Source organism: Dufourea novaeangliae, unplaced genomic scaffold, assembly GCF_001272555.1.
Source record: "Dufourea novaeangliae isolate 0120121106 unplaced genomic scaffold, ASM127255v1 scaffold101, whole genome shotgun sequence".
NCBI classification, from domain to species: domain Eukaryota; kingdom Metazoa; phylum Arthropoda; class Insecta; order Hymenoptera; family Halictidae; genus Dufourea; species Dufourea novaeangliae.
Window position 1 is genome coordinate 2,547,821 of NW_015373989.1, and position 23,302 is coordinate 2,571,122.

At 43.5% G+C, this 23,302-nt stretch overlaps 2 protein-coding genes and 1 long non-coding RNA gene across 3 annotated transcripts; 2 read left to right on the forward strand and 1 right to left on the reverse strand.

Moving 5' to 3' along the window:
- The first annotated feature begins 9,280 nt into the window (after nt 1–9,280).
- Nucleotides 9,281–15,949, forward strand: LOC107187680 (cAMP-dependent protein kinase catalytic subunit PRKX). Its single transcript, XM_015575822.1, has 5 exons — nt 9,281–9,457; nt 13,136–13,298; nt 13,820–14,083; nt 14,542–14,872; nt 15,290–15,949. The coding sequence occupies exons 1-5, from the start codon at nt 9,367–9,369 to the stop codon at nt 15,434–15,436; spliced, it is 996 nt and encodes a 331-aa protein (XP_015431308.1). The 5' UTR covers nt 9,281–9,366; the 3' UTR covers nt 15,437–15,949.
- Nucleotides 15,950–16,252: 303 nt separating this feature from the next.
- On the forward strand, nt 16,253–19,677 carry LOC107187650 (sodium channel protein Nach-like). The gene is made up of 8 exons (XM_015575793.1): nt 16,253–16,532; nt 16,863–17,079; nt 17,171–17,432; nt 17,911–17,988; nt 18,530–18,757; nt 18,839–19,014; nt 19,356–19,459; nt 19,529–19,677. Exons 1-8 carry the CDS (start codon nt 16,253–16,255, stop codon nt 19,675–19,677), a joined length of 1,494 nt encoding a protein of 497 aa, XP_015431279.1.
- A 1,370-nt stretch (nt 19,678–21,047) lies between these two features.
- Nucleotides 21,048–22,336, reverse strand: LOC107187757. The gene is made up of 3 exons (XR_001516215.1): nt 22,055–22,336; nt 21,780–21,936; nt 21,048–21,113 (listed from the first exon to the last, which is right to left on the reverse strand). It is a non-coding gene; the product is annotated as an uncharacterized LOC107187757 (long non-coding RNA).
- Between the last annotated feature and the right edge of the window lie 966 nt (nt 22,337–23,302).

Genomic DNA, 23,302 nt, shown 5'->3' on the forward strand with positions numbered 1-23,302 from the left:
GAAACATGTAAGATGCTATTTTACAAAAAAAACTGTACCTCTGGGGTACAAATATATATCTACCTATATGATCTACCGAATCCTGGGAGTAGTTTAACGTAGAATTTATTCACTCGAGCGGGTTGCATTAATATTAAGCATAAAGTACGAACTTTATTAGGCGGTCGCTAAAATATCCCAATTTATTATGTTGTTCCGTGTGCGTACGCCAAAAGGGTATAATATTCCGCTGGTTTAATGATTAACGACATCGGACGGTAAAGTGGTTTTGTTCACTGGTCGTGAAAATCATCGTCGGACCCCATAAACGGCGGTCAGGCATATGAAATGATATAATATTTATGCAATCCAGCGTCTGGATCAACCAGGGAGGAATCAACTATCGCGACGATGGAGATAAGAGATCGTTAACGTTCCCGCGGCGCATTCTTGGGGAGGTACCTGCCGGCAAGAAGCGTCGAATGACTCGTCGGAACCGTGAATCAGCGTCGTCGCGCTCGCCGCCGCGTAGCAAAACGCTTAATGGCCAAGCAAAAACCGAGTGACTTTTTCGCGATAACATTTATGTTCATGCTTCATTTCTCGCGAGAGTCTGTGCCCCACAGGGAACTGTACGTGCACGTGGCCGGCGTTATAGCAGCGCCAAACGGCCTGGCAACAGGGGCATTGCGACCTTCTCCGCAAGCGTGGATAAAAACGGCAATGTAGCAACGCTGGATGAGGGACACACGGCGTTTCTCGAGCGAAATGTCCCGTCCAGGAAGAGGAGAGGTCAGAGGGAGGGAAGGGACGTTTGTGTACCCAACCGGAAACGAAGCTCGCGGCCAAACGATGAAGAAAGTGTCGGTGAAGAAGAAGAAGAAAAAAATGGCACCGCCGCGACAGTTCCCTCGGATCGATTCGCGACGCGGCCACGACGCAACACCTGTCGCAGGTAAGTGCACATTCTTCCTTTCATTGTCACCCAGGAAACGTACGGAGGAAATATGTATTGCATTTTTGAAGCCTCTGCCTTCTGCGCCCGTCATCCCATTAGCGGACCATTTTAACAGGAGTGTTAACCATTGCTCGAGGGATGATTAGGGGAGGAAGGGTGTACCGTAATTGTGTTAGGACGAACGGGAAGAGATGGGGCGGGGTTCACTTTTGACCGACGGTACCTTGGATTTTTTAACGACCGCGGATCGAGAAACTTGAATAGAACCGGGTGGAATTAGATAGGATGATATTAAGGTAAAGCGAGACTGAAGGAAACTACCGCGTAATCGTGACTGGTGGAATTTTTTTTTTGTTTCTTTGAGAATGGACCTTAGGAACGACTCGACGAATTAGTTTCTTGGAGGCGAAGCGGATGTTCGTACTGAACCAACGACGAGGAACTTTGCGTCGCCCTTTATTGCTATCAATGGTCCGAAACATTTCCAATAAATAACAACTTATTGGAAACGTTTTGGCCACACTACAGTCCAGTCCAATAATGGAATATTTTTGTCCTGGAGAAATTGTTTTGAAAACTGTAGATGAAATGTAGACAAAGTGGTCGCATTAATATGGCCAGAGACTGTAGAAGCAACAACAATCTGACAAACAGTTGGATTATGTTTCGGTTTCAAGGTTATATTTATTCCAAGCCTCAGAAACCACGAAGAAACTTGGGGAAGCATTCAAGTTCCTTATTGTTGCTTCGGTGAGGACGCTGAAATTGTTACTAAATGCCGGTGAAAGGAGAACAGGTTCAGTGGATTATTCTAAGCCCCGGTCGATAGAGGCGTTGTACACGTATGCAACCGACGGATCATAAATACAGAGAACGTTTGATTACCTGTTGCATCACACCTGTTGCTGCCCCGTGCTAGGATAGCCACGTGACGACAGTGGCCGTGAAAAGATTTTCTCGATTGTCCCGGGCGCCTGTATCGATCGTCGCGTGGTCAAGCATAAACGCAACCGGAAATGTCCTCGCCCGTGTGTGGTGTCAATGTATCGCGGATGTGTGTGTAATATGCTAAAAAACCCATCAAACAATATACCACACGCTGTGTTCTCGAATTTACATACACACACGTAGACGCATGAAATCCATAGGGGTAAACGCCGCAGAACGACCGACGACGCTGGTAATGAAACTTGTTTTTCCATATCGTGAACCCGAGGGGAACCCGATCGCGGTTTCCGTTAGGCGAGAAGCGGGCAGCCAATAAATCAACTTATTCTTCTGTCTATTCCCCATTGATTTTTCTAACTTTGAACTTGGGGGCCGGCTTATCTCTGGTCATGCAGGCGAGGACAACGTGAAACGTGCATGCTACGATATCTCCCCCGGCGAATAATTGATATGGGGACATGCTGGTAAGTCCAGCCACCTGTCAAGCCTATATTTTATGCTGTTAAAGGGGTTGCGTCATCTTGATGATAACGGAACTCAAGAATATTCCTTGGAATTTTGCTATCAAAATTGATATCATCCACTGAGTTCTTAACTGTTCTAACTTAATTCTTCGAAAAATTGTGGTACATCAATCTACGTGTGTCTCATTCGTTCAAAAAATACAAATTCACCGTAATTTAATGAAAGTCCAACCTAGAAAACAACAAATATTCTTTGAAGTCCTAACTCCGAAACTTCGAAAGTTTTTTTTATGATTTTATGTCCGAATACTAACAACAATTACAAATTTATGTTGATAATAAGATAAGATTTTTAATAGCTATTTCTACGTAAAATACGTAAATAATTTAACAATTTGCCGAGCTGGAATAATCGAAAATGATCATTTTCTGACCTGACACAAAGTTACCCCTCAACGAGTCAAAGTAACCTCAACTTACGGATACCTATTTGACAATCTAATTCAAAATCATTTTTCTCTTTGTAATCAGATCTTAGATTACCACAATTTTTCGTCGGAAGCTTCAATAATATTCTGTCCCGTCCACGAACAAGATGGTGCAACGCCGTAAATAAATACGAAAGACTCGAAAATTTCTAGGGGACGGATCTTTGACCTCCCCCCCCCCCTGCTCAGGAAAATAATATTTTCGATCCTCGGTGTCGATAAAGCACCTCGCCGTTTGATCGTGCTTGCGTCCTCCCAGGAATCTCTCGATCTCATTGTTCGTGGCCAGCAGGGCAGAAAGCGACGCTTCCGGTTTCAAGATGGCTTTGCGCACGACGGACGGACAAGCCTGGTTGCATCCTGACCGTCCAGGTAAACACCTGCGCCATATTTCACGAGTAAGAGGATCAAGGTCGGGAAGGAGGGGGACTGAACGCTCCTTTTTCGGGCTATCCGTTACGTGGTGGTTCTTTATTTTCACAGATATTTCATCCAACGTGCGACCCGCCAACATAATTGGTGGTGAAAACAAAACGAACGACAACGAGCGAAAAATAACGCTTCGAAACCGTTTCTCTAGCGATCAGGTACAGGTAAGCACGGGAAAAGTAACTGTTTTCCCATTTTTTTTTTCTCCACTGTTCACAGTCGATAGTCAACGTCGATTATTTTCCTGTTTTTCTTTTTTCTTTACAGACTCGCTGACCGGCATTATCCTCTGCGACGGAAAATTGTCATGACACCGGAAGCGAACAACTCCCCGCGGTACCGGAAGTCGCCGTGGGACTTGGAAATATCGCGTAAACAAGCGTTCGCGTTCCATGGGAACCGACGCTCTGACACGCACCTAGACAATTGTATTTTCTGCCCGCGTGTAACCCGCGCCGTGTAAACGGTGAAACTATAGTTCGGTCTACTCGGTAGATTCGCATGAAATATCGCTGTAAAAATGTCCGTTTCTCGAAACATCGAGAAATATTATACAGCGTGTTAACAAAACTGACGATGCAGAATTTTTTTAGACCGATGTTGAGAGTCGAAAATATTTTATGGTCGTTTGTCCTAATGAGGAGAAGCAACCTCAATATACTGAATTAATCTTCCTTCCAACTATGGTTTCAACCGTTTCCATTCTGATAAATACTGTATAAAAGATTTTTATAAACACCTCCTGCCCCCCCCCCCTCTTGTACGTTCTAAATATGCTCCACGAAACGCCACCGCCACGATTACACATTGTAACAGAAATATCGACGACGTTCAAGCGTGAACGATGTCAGAGGGCTTCAAATAATCGAAATTAACTATTCATCGACTGTTCGCGCCTATCCGCTTCCGAGTAAGTACGTGTGCGACCCACACACCTCCGTTCGCGTTACGAACGACGTGTGTATAAGTCACATTTTATGAATCACGAGAGCTATCTTTATGGTCAGGTGAATAACGCGTGTCGGCCACCGTAAACAATGGTGAAAGGTAAGGGGACGGGCCAGATGAATCCTTCACCCCCTTTCACACCCGCGAGGAAGATTTGTTCCTTTCGAACCACACGAGGCCTCCAGCAGCATTTTGTCACGTGCCGACTGTTAACTACATAATTTACGCGTGGCCTTTTCAACCGTCTCAATCGTATTCAGACAACGATCCCGATCGTGAGACCAAGCCCCGATTCCACCGAAATGTGATCCTCGATTACGAAACCTGAATCGATCCGTAGATTATTCGAAAACGGTAAATAACAATTCGTTCCAGAAACAACCAGAGATTCCCGAATCGACAAACACGTTCTCGAAGGGGAGGTTTGATTCGCGTCCAGAAGCCGTGGGCGAGTAACGTCATTAGAAAACTTGCAACTTCCTCGACGAACACACCGTCCTTGGACGGACGAACCGATGTTTCTGTCGAGGGAGGCGAAATCACGCGCCGACGTAACGGCTCTTCCGTCAGTGTCGAATGCCGGAATTATTCGCGTGTTCGTCGTCCGTGTCTTCAAAACACCAGCCGTCGGTGAACGTAAAAATAATCACGCGTCGATATCGCTGTCTCTCTTAGATCTGACCACTCTCTAAATACCGTGTATCAACGAGGCTTTAGACTCGGACACTCGTAGACGTATCAGTTCGGGCAGCCATTAATCTCGAACCGACTGAGATGGATAAATGTTGATGTACCATGGCGTGATCAGGCCGAGCCGAAACGGTGAATATATCAACGACTTTCGGAGTGGACAGGGTACATTTTCGAATAGTCGGACGTCTGGCGAGAAAAGATAAAAAGACTGAAATATCACCCGCAATTAGACGTCGTTCCCCGGTCGGAGGCATTGAAAGAGCGGACGGTGGGCAAAAGGAACCGTGACGGCGCAGACGCCTCACTTATGACGCATTGGGACCTTTATGAGCACCATTAACCACGTTCGCGAATGTTTCTTCTTGTTCATTCAATTTATGACTAAATGTATGTACAAACTCTTCGGGTATCTTCAACTGTCCTGTTTTATACAAGTTGAGATGCAATGATAGTCTGCTTTGCTTATATTCTCGGGTAGAGAAAAGTGGAACACTGTGAGAGGTTGAGACTTCTTTTATGGGAACATTAGAAATGTAAAAATGTCAAGACTCGAATGAGCAATGAAAAGCTATCTGGATCCCCGAGAAGTAAGATTAATTCGTTCAGTGAGTGGCAGCTCTCTCTTTAATTTTCTTCGTATATTTTATGCTTATCGAATTAAGTTCAGCAATTGTGAAACTGTTCGTAAGAAAAAATGAAGAAAAAGCAAGTCGTCTGGGTAGTGAATTAGGGTATTTTTTTTACGGACATTGCTCAGGCGTTCCACTTTTCCTTCGCTGCACACTGTACAGTAGTCGATTCTACAGGCACTGTAATTGTTGCAATTTTCCACGTAGTCTTAATAACACGGTAATTGATTACTACACGCGAGAAAATGGAACGTTCGCAAAGAAAACAACCGTGCTTCGGACAAACAGATCGTTGTGTTTCGTACACGGTAATTAGAGTTTCGTACTTGGCAGCGTGGAGTCGCAGAAACGTGTCCCCTAAAGACTATTATTTTCATTTCGACTGCTAATGACCGACTGGGTACAAAACGAAGACCACCACGATACGTCATCCTTAAGACATACTAATATCTGGTAATTAAGTCCATACAGCCTCGAGCTCGATGCACGACCAACGATCTATACGAAATAATAATTACATAACCACGTAAACTCTGACGGACGCAACGATCTTGGGATTCTCCTCTCGATAACACGACCACAGCGTGCGTCGGGTGCCATTATTATTAGAAATGTAAATATTAAAGTACGAGCATCATCGTTATTTATAGGTGTTGCACGATATATTCCGTATCTATAAATTCGTATCGCAATCCGATGAGGATCGTATGTACCCTCGGCTTCCATTAGGGGAAAAAGTGACGTAAGAAAACGGCCTCCTACCAGTTGACATACTTGATAATAATTGTTACAACAAAAAAGTTCTAGTATATATAGTTAAGAAATAAATGTTAAATCGAATGTTATTTTCGCATAAATTTCAATAATTCCCGATACCAAGTGGCAAGAGGCCCTTCTACGTCACTTTTTCTCCTAACGGAAGCCAAGTTACACGTCAGTGTACCCTTACGAGCGAACTCGGCTTCCGCTAAGGAAAAAAGTAGTGCGGAATAAGGGCCTTCGAACATTTTACCTCAAGAATTATTAAAATTTATGTAAAATTAACATTCAATTTAACATTTATTTCAATACTTGAAATAAATTTATCAAGTGGTAGGAGGCCTTTCTCTTACGCCACTTTTTCCCCTAACGGAAGCCAAGTTTGCACGTCAGTGTACACCCACGAGTAAACTCTGCTTCCCCTAGAGGATAATGTTACGTAGAAGAACGGCCTCCTACCATTGGGAGTCGGGAATTACTGAAATCTATGACAAATTAACATTCGGTTTAATAGTTATTTCGGTACTTGAAATAAATATATCAAGTAGTAGAAGACCCTTCCACGCCACTATTTCCCCTAACGGAAGCCAAATTTCCATGTCAGTGTACCTACGCGTCTAGATTCAACGTTTTCACAAAAAATGGTCCAAGCTTCATATCGCGTTCAGCGAAACAACAATCCAACCCGTCTTCCCATCGAAACAACGGAAAAACAGAACGAACAACGACAAACAGAAATCAGGAAGTGTTTTGAATGAAACGACGGGTGTGCATTTAAGCGACGCAGACTGGAGACGACGGTCGCTGGTTTACAGCCAGGCCGATCTCAGACGTGTTCTCCGTCGTCACACACGCGGCCGGTGTTGCACGTCCTCCGGTCGCGGTGAAATGCAATCCTGGACGATCGCCAAAATTCAAAAATAATCCCGAATTTCGACGGATTCACGACGGATCATCCTTCGAGGCAGGTCTCTAGCCAATACTCTCTCACGGATAGCGTGAACCGGTGGTGAGTCTCGCGTCCGATTTCCAACCGATGTTACCGATGTTACCACATAGAGATTAGCAAGAAAAAAACCCACCGTCGGGAAATCTAATATTCGCCGCGGGATTCCGCGAATCATCACTATTTCCGTGCTGGCAAGCGACAGCCACGTGTGTCTGTCTGTTACATCCCCACCCCTTCAGCCTACCCACTTTCTGGCCCCTCTAGTCGTGGTATAAAGTATACAACCACCCACAATAAACGATACGACCTGAGCAAGAAAGAGAGAGATAGGTTCCTCTATATAAAAATTGCGGGTGAACGTCATTCCGTCGTGTGTGATTCACGAAATTGAATTCGGGAACCGAGGGTCGAAGACGGAGAGAAAGAGAGAGAGAGAGGAGGGCGTAAAACTTTTTAATCCCGTGTTGACGCAACCGTTCTAACGGGTCCGCGATGACGACACGACGTCTCCGTTCGTACGTTTAGTTTCGCCGTGGTGTCAGTATTTTTAAATCGTGCCGCCTTTTATCCAGAGCGCGAATCTTCCGCGATCGCCGACCTATAAATCACTCCCGGTCGCTTCGCGGTGATACGGAACGACGGGACCTACTCTCTCGGTGAGAGTCCTCCCCCCCTCTCGAGTGAGACAGAGAGAGAGAGAGAGGAGCTAGGTGGGAGAGAAACCGCGGTGAAAAGGGATGGAGGGGTCAAGAGAAAGAGAAGAGGGGGCAAGAGAAGGATAGACAGCCTTTTGAGACCCCTCGGTGACCAGTTTAGTTCTGCTTGGCATTCGAACCGCACCAGAGATCATGTATCTCGAGTGAGACAGAGAGAGAGAGAGGAGCTAGGTGGGAGAGAAACCGCGTTGAAAAGGGATGGAGGGGTCAAGAGAAAGAGAAGAGGGGGCAAGAGAAGGATAGACAGCGTTTTGAGACCCCTCGGTGACCAGTTTAGTTCTGCTTGGCATTCGAACCGCACCAGAGATCATGTGACACGAAGACACCCAAGGATCCTAGCACCTCTCGATCCAGGATCTCCTCAGACACGCACACGTATATCGAATCGAAACGGGAGGAGGTGGTCGTGTTCAGAGAAGGGACATCGATGTGAACACCTTTGTGATTCTACACACGGGTTCATCATCCTCCAGGTGTCTTGATCAATTGTGTACAGAGAATTCTTAAGAATCTTCCGTTTCTTCTTTCTTAACGAGACCAATTTTCGTCGCGAATTTAGGAAAAACTAGTAGGAAGTGTGTTTACGGATATAATATACCTTAAAAGGTAGTGAGCAAGATATCAAGAGGGGCTTCGTTCCAGCCTTCAAGAGATCCCCAGATCGAGGATGACCAGCTGCTCCGATGCCGTAGAACTCTACTCGAGACGCGACACGGCACCAAACACGTGCGCTCCGTTTTAAATCAACACAGACCACCGCCGCCGCCGCTTACGTGGAAACCGGCCGTGTACATTTACGAGGAGAGAAGAAACAAGGAAAGCGGTGCTCCCCCAGGCCGTGTGTACGCATACGGTGTGTGTACACTCGCGCGCACGGGTGTCTCTCTGGCCTCTTGTTAAATGACACTCGCGTGAAATCCTCCACGCACACATTCTCGCGTTTGCTCGTGGTAAAGAAGAGGAGGTGGAGAAGGAAGGAGGAGAAGGAGGGTCGTTGACAGCGTGTCGAGGAACGACGATAAACGCAGCACACCGTCAGCTCGAGGAAGAAGTGCTACCGGTGCCGGACAATTGGTCCCTAAGTGGTGGCGATTTCTGTGTAGTTCGACGATTTTACGGGAACTCGAAGTTCTGTGCCACGAGGTTCGATTTCACGTGTCGATCGTGTCACGCGCTCGTCCACGGATCTCTAAACGCAGTGGAAAGGTCGCGGGTAGCAGATATGAGGTCGACCGGTCGGAATACGATCTAAGAATATACACCCGCGAGTGGATCGTTGAACCGCGGGGAGGGAACGGGGGGGGGGAGGGAGGGCTTCCTTTCTTTCCACGTGTCCCGGGGGAAATAAATCAGGAAACTTTCTCTGGTCCGAGGTCTCCACACTCCGTCTCAGTGATCTCGGAACGATGTCGGGGGACAGCACGTCCGACGAGGAGGGATCGCAGGAGGATTCGCCGCGATACGACATCGACGATCTGGAAATAATCAAGACCATAGGTGAGCAAGCTACCGGGGGGGTGTAGGGACGGTTGTGTAGTGGAAAGTAGTGTAACTTGAATCTCGATCGGACCTTTAATGAACCGGTGAAGCTTTCTCTATTTGTCTCGTGATCTGGTATGTGTGTATTGTGACGTGTCGAACAGAACACGGGGTATATTCACTGGTTCTAGGATTAACGTTAGTTACTCTTGATTCAGGGGAAATTGCGAGGCGTTCCTGTGAAAGGATTGATCATACGCTGGATTTAATTAAAGAATGAAATCGTAAACGACGTTTCTCCCGCGGTTACGAATTTCTCGGGAACTTTCTCATAGACAGAGACGTGTAAATTGATTATTATTTTTGTTTCTTAAACCATTAACGCCAAGCGGTGCACCGGCGCGGCACTCGTTTTAAATGAACGTCAAATTATGTTGATGTCCAACTTTTGTCAGCAAGGATCCGTGGTTTTATCGATGTAAAGTAGATCTTCACGGTGTCAGTTGAGAAATTCAGATATTCCCTCTAGAAATAGATAGGAAATGAAACAAATTACGGCTATTTAACATCGATATTTTTGACTTTAATATGACAAGATACAATAAATATATCAGTCTCGTAATTTTTAAATAATGATTTAAAAGTCTGGGCGTTAAAGGGTTAAAGACACAGTTATATACTGCCATGAAGTTTAGTCGAGTGACAACAGGTCAGGGGAATTAACGACTCCCGTGGTTATCAATTTCGTTGATTTACAGACGACCACACCGTGTGTTATGCCTCGTTTGAGCACTAATTTGTCAAAAGGTGAACGGTGCACAGAGTTGTAATATGTTAATCCAGTCGAAATTGAATACTTCCCGCCAGCGGTTCTACGTGTGTGTTTCTCTCGTTGGTGAAAAATGTCAGAGACGAACCGAGGCGAACCACCCTCGAACCGAGGAAGTGGGCCACTGGAGAGTGAGAGGCCACCGTGTGTATATTTAACTGCTCGTTAAGTCAGAGTTACACGAGACTCACGATCAGTAAACTGCAGGTGTTCCGTTGGGTGGTTTTTCAAACATTCCGACGTCTCTTGCGAAATAATTATTTATACGACCGATAACCAAAGGGGGAAGGAGGGGGGCGATCGCAGAATGCAAACTTATTAACGATACAACCATGGGTTCAAATCGATCATTAAAAAAACACAAAAAAAATTCAACAGAACCAGGAACCACGACGGAGAATCCCGAAAGAAGTTTTTAATTGGTTTTCACGAGATTTTCAATGGTGGGTTCAAATCAATCATTGAAAAAAAAAAACAGAAAACATTCGAAAGAATCAGGAACCACGACAGAGAATCCCGAAAGAAGTTTTTAATTGGTTTTCACGAGAATTTCAATGGTGAGTTCAAATCGATCATTGAAAAAAAAAAACAGAAAAAATTCGAAAGAATCAAGAACCACGACAGAGAATCCCGAAGTTATTAATGAGTTTTTACGAGATTTTCAAAAAGGGGAGGGCGTCCAAACATCCGTGTGATATCGAACACGAGCCAGGCTTCTCCGTTTTATTGCCGAATAATGGCCCATATTACCGCGCGGAGAATAAACAAATCGCCCGAAACGTTAATCCTTTATCGCCACCCGTTCGCACACGAGCGTGCTTCGATTTAAATCCGACCGTAAAACAGCACGCGAGCAGAAGATCGATCAGCACAGATGCGCGGCGCGGCCACTTCGTGACGTGAAACAAAGTTTTTGGATGAACACCAAAATCCTCCTCGGGTGTTCGTACGGCGAAGAAAAAAAAACATAACGGCGACGGATCAACCGAGGGACCGTCTGGCGCGAGGAAATTCGAGCGAAGAAACCCTCCCCTCGAGGAGATGAATGAACGGGGTTTGCTCGAAATATCGGGTGAACAGCGAGAAGACGTATATCTGTCATCAATTTCCGTCCCTATTAACATGGTATCAAAATCAGAAAATAATACCTTATTCTCAGGAGTTACCATTTTTTTTTCCATTGGCCGATCAATACAGTAAATTATGGACGAGTGTCCGAAGGCTCCTCGACACTGACAAGTAGATGTCCCCAGGTGTAACACTGGTTTTTTAATAAGATTTAGCACGATGATAGAGCTTGGAATTCTGAAACCAATGATATTTATTTCAGCCACATACAGCTATTAGTTTATGAAATATTTAATGTTCTATACCGTGGAGCCTTCGAACACTCATCGAGGATTTACTATACCTCGTGGATTTTGACCAAGGGTTTCATCAATTTAATTTCACCAAGTTTCATCGGTTACAAATATTATCTTCAGATTTCGAATTGAATATTAACACGTCTCCTGCGTAGACACGGAACATTGCTCCATGAACGTCGCAACGATTGGCACCGTTAATGAAAGTCATTTCTTACCGTCCAAATGAGAAACGCCTCTCGGAGTCGGTCAGACCTTGAGGAACTCATAACCGAGGACGACGCGACGGTTGCAGCAATTACGTAAATTTCTCAACAGCGGAACATTTAAAACTGTTCTCGGCCTCCCACCCCACACACCCCCGGAAGTGGGCCGATCGTTTTATCATTGACACCTGTTCCCACACGTCTCGATCCGTTTTCAAGGAGCTCGGTTACCCTTCTTGCCAATTTCGTCGCGATCATAATGCCCGTCTGTCCTCTCTGTGTGTAGGAAACGCCGCCCGGCGTGTCCGTGATAAAACACTCAAAGTAATACGCCGGTTAATTCGGGCACCGAATGCAAACGGCCCATGGAAGGGGGAGGGGGGGCTGCCGTTAATTGGTCGCGGTACGCTGAGCATTCGACCGGGGAGTCACCTGCAGCATTCGTGGGAAAAGTGCATCAACCAGACCGATCCGATTACACGTCGACTAGAGAGAGCGTTGATAATTAACATATGATCGGTCGAATGATCGATAACACGCGTGTAACCCCTTTCTACGCTTACACACAGCCGCCTTGAATCACGACGTGTGAACAATTTGCACTTGACTTGTTGCGGAATCGATTATCGAGCGATTGGAAGCGCTGACTGTTCAGTGGCAATCGGTTTTTCTACGATAACTTAACTGTCCATGTGCTTTAGACGTTAAAGACCTTATTCGGAGATTCTTTAACCCTTTAACGCCGAGTGCTGCACTGGTGCAACACTCATTTTAAAAGTGCGTTGAAGATAGTAGACGTAAAGTAGATCTGAAAGTCTATATTTACACTGTAGTCCATATTTTTCTTACAAATTTGAATGTTTTTAGTAGTGAATTCAGAATTTAATAACATGACAAAAAACACTACGGGACATAAACCTTTTTTTTTTGAACAAAAAATCATCTACACAGTCTACTAAGTTAAAATGTATAATTAAATCTTTCTTTTTACTCTTAAAAAAAAATTCAAGTCTGAAAGGGTTAAGAAAAGCGTACTACTTATTATTAACGAATACTTAAAGAAATGTATCTTATCGCTATACTGTCCCAAGATTAAAAACTATGGCGTTCAACGTCTTAAGATAATGAAGAATATAGTTTCTCTTTCGTTGAACACAGAGTCCAACCCTGTGGAAGATTTAGCCTGTAGCCGAAGCTTGTTTTTCATCTCCGTGTAATAATCAACAATCTGAACATACGCCAATAATCGTTTTAAATTGAAGACCGCAGTATATACAGAGTTAGTGTATATTCGCAGGTACGGGTACATTTGGCAGAGTGGTCCTCTGCAGGCATCAGGGGACCCCGATGGCCCTGAAGATCCTCTCGATGGTGGACGTGATCAGACTGAAGCAAGTGGAGCACGTGAGAAACGAGATCACGGTCCTGAAGGAAGTCAATCATCCCTTTATCGTGAACATGTACGTACTGACTCGTGCTTTTTCTTCATTCTTGAGAGGGGAGAGGGTTCGACAGAGAATCACGTTTGTTGAAATTCTTGTGGCGAGTGCCGCTGTAGAAAAGAAAAAACGTCGACGTCGCCTTCGAAGCGAGGAAGTGTATCGGCTTTACAGGAGGCCGGTAATTAAGAAAGTTGTGTGTTCGTTTCTCGGTCGAACGAAAGAAATTGTGGAAAAGAAAGCGTAACTGAAAACGACGAGTGAATTGATACTCGCTAACCTCCCATGCACGATTTACGTTTATTACCGGCCAATTAGCGATCGTTGAGACGAGGGAGAAAATCCACAATTGCTGTCTCTTTTGGTTCTTCGAACAGATACGTTTCTTCTGTAGGGACAATGGTCAAGTTTTTAATTCAAGTAAAAGAATTTTAACGATGTTCCAAATAATCGACTGACGGGATTAACAGTCAAATGGAAGAAGTCACTTCGTTTGATGTTCTTAGGTGATCTTTTGTTAACGGTTACACGTTTTCTCTCAGGCTCTGGAGCGGAAGGGACGAGGCAAGGGTGTACATGCTCCTGGAATTCGTGGCCGGTGGCGAGCTGTTCTCTTACCTGAGAGCGGCTGGTCGATTTTCCGGGCCCACCAGCTGTTTCTACGCGGCCGAGATCGTATGCGCCTTGGAATACCTTCACAGCAAGCACATTGTCTACCGTGATCTGAAGCCCGAGAACCTTCTACTGGACAGCCAAGGCCACCTAAAAATCACCGACTTCGGCTTCTCCAAGAAGCTCACCGACAGGTATAACGGATTGCAACACCTTCGATTTAATAATAGACCGTCCCCGTTATCCACGGCGCATTATGAACCCGCCGGAGAATTGTTTCGCTGTTTCACGGTGCAGCCTACGTACGATGACAACGATGAAACGATAAGGTAGATGTATAAACCGCGGGGCATATTTTATTAATCCAGATACCGTTCACCTTGACATTCAGAACGGAATGTACAATCTCTGTGTGCAGATAAGTACGTTTGCTTTTTAAACAGTGTCGTGTCTCCAATCTGTCTCCGATTGTATCAAATGTGAATGCGTCTCATTTCTGGACGAATCGTTCCATCGACACACGCAAGCGCCAACTGTTTAATTATTAGAGGGAGAGAAAGTGTCTCGATGGCTGTGAATGATAAATGTGATCTCCGTTTCACGTGACATTATACAGTGAGAATACTGTTCTCAGTAATTATCGCGTTTGCAGGACGTGGACGTTGTGCGGCACGCCCGAATATTTGGCGCCAGAGATCATTCAGAGCAAAGGGCACAACAAGGCTGTCGATTGGTGGGCGCTCGGGATTCTGATCTACGAGATGCTAGCCGGTTTTCCGCCGTTTTTCGACGACAATCCGTTTGGTATCTACGAGAAGATATTGAGCGGCAGGATAGAGTGGCCGAAACACATGGATCCGATCGCTAAGGATCTGATTAAGAAGCTTTTGGTCGCCGATAGGACGAAAAGATTGGGGAACATGAGGCAGGGCGCTGACGACGTGAAGAGGCATCGTTGGTTCAAGCTGGTCGAGTGGCCATTGGTAATTAATAATGAACTGTTGTTATTGCAACATTATAAATAACTGTTGATAAAGAGCCGGAACAGTCCAGGTTCAGTTTTCATTTCAACGTTTCATACAGTGTTACGTCGATTATCGTCAAGAACTCGTCCCTGCGTCGCGATAAAGATCGATCAGTTGAAGAATTGTTCTTTTGAGGAGGGGAGCAACAAAGTGTGTGCTTTGCAAATTTCATGGCTTCCCCGTCCTCAGTGGTGGGGATGACGTCCTGACAGAAATCGTGTAGAACCAGTCAGACAATGATCGACGAAATACTGTATCGTAAAAACTATTTCTGCTAGGAGGCTGATATTTTGTAGCCGATCTAACAGAGAATTTAAAATATCTTTCCTTTCTAGAGAGTTACATTGTTGTAAGATCATTTATTCATATCGACAGGTACCCCAAAGAGCTCTCACTCCTCCCATAAGACCTCGAGTGAAGGCGCCAGGTGACCCCAGCTGCTTCGACGACTACCCCGAAACCGATTGGCGATCGCAGCCACCTCTGCCGCCGGAACAGCTGGCTCTCTTTCAGGATTTCTGATCACGAACATATTAGTCCATAAATCGTTCGAATACGCGAGGACCCACCCACGCGCAAATTCGGATTCAGACGTTCACGATCCGTTGAAGAGCGCGTTAATGGCGTCGCAAGTCGGTACAAAATAACGGTCAGTCGTCGGTACTAAAATTACTTCTTTTACTTTGTAAATAGTCCTTTTGTATATCGTTCTGTGTTATTTATTTTTACGTTCTATGTAGGATAGACGATATCGTTGTTTTCTTTTTCTAATTGTTACTACGAGCGACACTGTAAATAAAAAAAACAAAAGGAAAGATAACAGATCGAAGGATAGAACAGGGTTCGATTTTCGAAGCAATATAGGATGGAGTTGTTCGAAGACATTTGATACACACGTATGTTCCTTCTAATGTATAAGCGACCGAAATGTGTTAACAGAAATATAATATAATTTTGTAAGACCACACGTGTTAAGATATTGTAACGACGTGTACATGTGATACAGATTGTTGATAATTAAATCGTGCACTTCTTCGTTGTTGTTTTTTTAATATCAAATTATCAATCAATTATTAATAATATCATTGCTTGAAGTTTAGGCCCTAAACTATTTAGTTTAACCGTGGATATGGCGGAAGTTCGATATTCTATTCCATACAAAGTGACGGATAACATCTACTGGCATACCCTGTCGCTGCTTCATGATTAATGTTAATATGAGCAACGAATAATTTATGCTGCAACCGGACACGCGACGCCGTCAGGCTTCGATAAAACGCAACTTTCCGCGCAGAAGGAAAACAGTCCTCGATGAACATCGAAGAAAAGTGAACAACAATGTCCAAAAGATTCGTCGATAAAGACCAGGAAATCGTTTATTTTAATGACACCTATAAAAAATCATTCGGCAAAACGATCCCCATCGTCGACGCCAAGCACATAAATAAAATCGATTCCCGAAAGAAAACTAAACATGTTCCAACCTCTCGGGACGTTCTAAACGATTTTTTGGAGAGCACTTCCATTCACGGTTTACAATACTTCGGTAAAATCGACATAAAAGTCGGAACCTTCGGGAAGATCTTATGGACCTGCACCATGCTCACCGGGTTCTTGTGTACGAAAGGATGGATCTATAGCAGAGTTGGGCAGAATTTTATTCGAATAATACACAGTGAAACGCAACAGTGTCTAAGAGCGTCATCGTGACCTTTAAACAGTTAATAAAATGAAGTAGTTGTTTGCCAAGTGTCCACTCATTCAAAAAGAAGTGTTATTTTATTATAAAAATTATAATTTCCATGTTTAATTAAGTGAAATTTGTGAAGAAATTTTCTTTATCTTTCATTCGTTATCGAAACTTTTTATCCAGATAATGAGTTTGCCCATCTTTGATCTATAGTAAATATAACTGACACAAAAATCGTATAAACCGTTGCTTTTTCAGGTTTAAGCCTGATGGTGATGCAGTTCTTACAACGATACAACGATAATCCGACCAACACATATGTAAGATCATTTTACAATCCGATCTTCAAGGCGCCGTTTCCAGCCGTCACGATTTGCCCATTCTCGCCGATTTCTTTGCAGAGAAGACTGAAGATCGTTGACGGTATTAACATACCTGAAAATATGACCGAGGAGAGTGTACTGAATCTTCTAAAGTATGTATGATAGAATCTATTCTATCGTTCTGATAGAAAATGTTATAACGAGAGACTAATAAGATTCAATTATTGATTGTATTCGATGCAGATACAGTCATCATATAACGCTCCCATTCACGATGAAAAAATACGACGAGATCAAGGAGCTGAAGGCACTTTTGGACGCGAATCAGTGGACCGTGTCGAACTTCCTGAAAATCCTGAAACCCTGCGAGGATGTGACCAATTCGTGTTGGTGGAGCGGCGAACGTATCGATTGCGACCAGTCCATTAAGATCTCCCACACTTCTTACGGGCTCTGTTGCTCCTTTAATTATCTTCTTGAAGAATATGTGGGCCGCGAGAAGCAAGTATCTTTAAGATTATTTGATAATTAAAAAGATCATATTTCTAATATTTGAGTATCTTACACGGACTGCTGAGGAAGAAATATTCAGGAATTAGAAAGTATCTACTTCGTACTTGCATTTAGAGTGCAATGGAAGATCTTTGATCTGCCTGTTGGCTAATTGTTTTTTACGTCTCAATTTAATAAAATTATTTTCTTGATGACATTCAGAAATCAGCCGAAACCGAAGCCCATAAGTTCTGTCGACTTCGGTCGGACGAGCGGTCTAAAGCTCTTAATAAATGAACAGTTATTCCTCGGTGATACAGATGTGGACATCCCTAGAAGGATGGCGCACGGCGACGGTGCATTGGTACGGAAGAACCGTTACATTTAAAATAAATTGTGCTATTATAGTTGTAGAAATTGTACACGAGGAAGTGTTTGTGTCAAATATGTCCAAAAAGCTTTAATGTTCTCTTTGTGTGGCTCTTGAACAGGTGCTTGTACACCATAGCATGGATTTTCCAGGTCTCAACACAAAAGCGTACATTCTGCAGAAAGACCGCCAATTTGAGGTAATAAGCAAATGTCTAATATGGTATTTACAGAGTGCCCCTAAAAGATGGGTCAATCCGGAACATGTATATTCCTCGTGCAAATACAAATCGAAAATTCCTTTACCGTTTTGTAATCTGAAGCTCCATTTCCGAGATATTACCAGTTAAACGAATCGTGATGATTAAACGAATGTACGCGCAGCACAGTCAAGAAGCGCAAGACCCAAGTTACTGACCCCTGCTTCTTCACTGCGTCTGCCCGTACGTGTGGCCCACCGCTCAGCTGATTGGGGTTCATTTAACTGGTAATATCTCTGAAATGGAGCTTCAGATTACAAAACGGTAAAGGACTTTTCGATTTGTATTTGCATGAGGAATATGCATGTTCCAGATTGTCCCATCTTTCTGGAGCACCCTGTATATTAAATTAGAAAGGTAAAGATTTTTTTAATTTAAATTACAATCTAAATTCACAAACACCACGTTCACTTCGAACCACTACATTATCTATTGATGCTTATGAGGATAATGTTAAGACATTGTAAAATGTTATACATAGATCGGTATACAGCCAACAATGATCGAAAAGCCAGTCGGCCTGTATCATCTGAACAAGGAAAAAAAGGTCGTTCCAGTCTGCATTCCGGACAGCGCCAACACTCTGGATTACTTTCCAACCTATCGGTACTCCAACTGCTACGCGAACTGCCGGATCAGACGGATGATTCAGATCTGCGGATGCCTGCCGTTCATCTACGATCACTTGACCGATTACTATCACATCAAAGTAATTATCCCAGTCCCGAGAAGAACATTCTCTCCTCGAGCGAGAACATTAGAATACACAAATGACCGAGACCATTTTTAGCCGTGCGAGATAGACGGTCTGGCCTGCATCCAGGACAACTCGATGGATTTAAGTATCGTCAGTGACATCAACACGGCGAATTTCACCTGCTCCTGTCGAACACCATGCGAGGACGTGAATTACGAAGCCTCTACCAACTCGGTGGTTCTCATGAAAACACAATCGTCAGCGAGTTAGTGAGTGGAAAGTTTCCAAATTTCGATGTTGGGTCGTTACAGTTGGTTCATAATCCATTGGGGAAAGGAGAGTTCGAGTTTATGAATAAGTAGCCTTTAGGGCCCAATATTTTTATTCAAATTCGTTATTAGTAGACTGCGGATTTTTATGGAAAAATTGAATTTTGTAATTTAATTTACAGAAACTGAAGTGATGTAAATCGTAAAGAGAAATCACGTTATATTTCACTAAACTTCTTGGTACACTATGTTTCAAACATTTGTGGACCTTATAAATGCATAAAATCCACAGTCTACAATCCAATGTTGCCGACAATTACAGGATATATGCTTGGTTTCAGTAATAACCAGACCACAGGCAGAGCCATTTTAAAAATCTTCATGCACTCGCAAGTTTTCATGAGCATGGAGACCCTGGCAGCTGCCGACGAGGTGTATCTTTTGGGTAAAAATGATTACTAACGATCGTACTGATTGTACCTTAATTTTCCTCTGTTTTACTTAAACGTTTCAGCGTCGATAGGCGGAATCTTCAGTCTGTTCCTCGGCTGCAGCTTCCTAAGCCTCGTGGAGATTCTTTATTTCATCGTCATATTCGGACGCGCGACATACTCCCGTCGAAAGACCAAAAAGCGCCGAAAGAAAACCAAATGGATAACATAGGATAACCATCTAGATAGGCATCGCAATATTTATTGATCGACAGCCAACAAATATAAACGCTTTACCACCACGAATAGAACAAACGTTCCCTTTCCGTCGGGTTTCCCGCCATTTTTGTTTCTGCACCGCAAATACGCGTGTCGACCTGATTCTTCCTATAACTGATGATAATTGGAGTCGACTAGTAACACGAGTTCTGACAATCTATTGTGTAATCGTGTCGACGTTCACGGCCCTCCAGTATTCCGAAGCAATTAGATCTATTTCGAGCGATTACTGGAGCGCGCCACGGAGAGAGGCGGTTTACATCCGCGCTCGTAAAAATATTTACTACGAGTTTCCGCTTTGAAGTCCCGCCGTCGCTCTTCCATCCGTGTCGAATAAACCTCTAGCAGACCGATTCAGGAACTAAAAGTTTCGAAACACACGGGTTTTAATTGCTAACACGGTGCAACGCACTCTTCTTTGAATTGTGTCGAAACCGGAAGTCGACTCTCGGGCGCCATGATGGACGGCGATTAAGAATTACTATGATCTCGACTTGATTTTTATATCCACAGAAAAGTGGTCGACAGACGATTCGCTGTATCGATTTATTTATAGAGTAGAGAAAAAATATTCAGAGCACACGGAATCGAATAAATCGGTAATACGATCCTCGATGAACGCCAGAGTGGAGATGATTGCGTAACGATTAGGAGAATTTGTTGGTTTCACTTTGCGTATACGAGCGGGCCAATATTCGGATAGTGGTTCGATACTCGTCTATTTTCGGGAACGCTATCGAAAACACCGATTCAGTCCTCCGTATCGACGAATAACGCGGCCGTACACCGACGAAAAGAGCTGGAGGCATCGGTTATTTTCGACCGAACGCCCACGCGTTCGAAACTACGTCCGTGTGTACCCAAAATGTTTCATATCCACGCGAGATCTCGTTTCTTTTTTAACTGCAAAACCTTTGCGTGCCTGCTGGAACATATTTTTTTTTTGAAGTGTTTATGGTAGCTTGACGGGCACCTCCATTACTTTTGTACAAAATGTTTCCCATCGAGTGGTTGAACCCGACTTTTGGTATTTATGGGAACGTCGCGGTTCCCTTTGATCGTCTCATCCTGTTTCTGGTAACAGCTGCATTTCGTAATTCATTTTCATTCATTTATTCAAAATTCAGTCACCTTTTCCGATCAATGGGATCAAAAGTATATATAATAATCGTGTGGACAGCATGTGAATAAGTTTGAGGATTGTCGAGATAATAGATGTTTGAATGGAGTACACCTCTTTTGTTCATTTTCAAGATTTTTTTAATAGAAAAATGTGGAAGTGACGCGGACAGCGTTAGACATGTGGAAGGAGGATCCGCGTAAGATGGTATCCTGAGTGTTTAAGAATGTCTTGCTTTTGACCGTGTTCCTTTTCGTGTTATTTCACTCCTGAAATCAATGAAAATAATTTTATGACAGTAGAAACGTTAATTATATTTATAGTAGAACGACGATAACCGAACTAATAGGGGGACAAATCTGTCCGGGTAAACAGTTTTTCGGACAATCTAGAAGTTTAATATATATCATAAAATCATTAGAATTAAAGCCACTTTCAAAGATGGATATTTATTACGCGGAATATTGCATAATAACACAAATAAATACTTGAACAGAGCACCTAACAATTATTTCTGCAGTTTTGTCATTATCTTCTTCAACAAGAATACATGAAACAAGATCATCTTCGTCTAAAGTTTCATATCTTCCATTATCATTGATATGTGTCAAATCTAGTGTAATAAAATTGTTACTTTCATTTCTGTTAAGAGTAGCAGATGCTACGTTTTCCCGCGCGTCTTCCAAACTAATCCTTTTAAAAAACATTCGTGACTCGGTTCTGTGTTCCCATAATCTAGAACGACCGCAGTTTTCCAAATGATCGGATAATCCACGCTCCACCGTATATCAATAATCGTGTGCTATTGTTATCATGATCTTGCGCGTAAACAACACGGTTCGTCGCAGAGATTTCAACGTCAGAATAACAAACGACGCAGCCGCGGGCCGCCAAAAATACGAGACAATAAAGCGTCAACCGAACGACGAACTCACCATCACGAGGAATGTGTATTCTGAATTTAAAACAGTCCCGAATACAATAACCAGAGGCTGATCAGCAGTAGGATGAGTATGAAGTATGTGGTCAGGATGTTCTTCGTCTCGTGGGCCGGCTGTGGCATTTTTCGGTGTTCACAAGACGTTCACGGCACTGGAGAGACGACATAAACAAAAAAACAATCGTCCATATTTGACCGTATCGAGTAATACAATTTCCCCTCAAAAAACAATCAATTTAACTTTCATAAACAATAAACTACACTACTCACGGAATAATGACAGTAGTCTAACGACTTCCGTTTAATCTCAGTGAACTCGTTTCGCCAAACTGCTTTCGATCAATGTTCAAAAAGAAATCGTATTCGGGGAATGGGACGTATGTATATAATAAAAATCAAGTTAACCGCTGTAAATTACGTCTCGACAATGGATTCCACGAAAGAAGATCGTACAAGAACCGCGCCAGTTTGCGTCCGATCTTCGACTAGATCACTCAACGCAGGATCCGCGATAATCCCGAATATTCCTCCAGGAACACCCCCAGTTCGATCACCCCCCACCCAAACACCGTGTTGAGCACACCACGGTTGCACCTTCCCTTGTAACTTCTGCTCCAGGATTGGTAGCCCCTGTCCCACCACCGTTCGACGATGCGAAACCAACGTGTTCCCGCCACCTCGGGTTATATTAAGCTGCCCGAGTGAAGAATCGGATACAGCTTCGGGTGGAAAAATGCTCCACGGATCGATTCGCGATCCGTTGGTGTCGAAACTCGCGGTCGCGGGTTCAAGGTCAGCCGAGTGGTAGCAATCTTCACGGTAAACATTCGATGACGTACGGACGCTCTGATCTCTGGATACAGATTTTCTCGAGATTTTTCCGTGGAAAATGACGCATCGTTTTCGAGAGACAGCTCCAAGAAATCGCCACGGTAGGTGCTGTCTAATTTGAGAAACACAGAAATCTGTTGTTACGATCTTTATGTAGCTATTGGGGAGTTCTGATGTTTTTCATTGAATGTATTTCGGTTCATATGTGCAAAAAAGTTGCCTCCTATACGATCTTAAAAATGTACCCCCACTGCAAGGCGTGAGGTACTAAAAATTATTGTGACTTAAAAGAGGCAAATGTTGCAGCAGTAATATTTTGAAAAGTTTGAGATCAATAAGTTAAAGCATTAAAAAGTTACAAAAATTCATATTTTGGAAAATAGAAATGTCGATATCTAGAAACCCCTAAGTTTTACAGATTTATCGCAGTTATTTTGTTCGCCATTTTGCAAAATTTGTAGCCGAAGTGCCGATATAAACTGACCATTCTCCTTTTCACCATTTAGGCAGATATTTTAAACACAGTTGGTGAAGTGTCACCGATCTTCAAAGAAATACGATCAAACTTACAGTAACTTAAATTTAATTGTATTCATAGAATGACAAAGCAAAAACCATTAAGCTCCACCAACATGCCTAATACCGGACTTACAATGACTCGCCGTATTCATTCATACACTTTCCAAA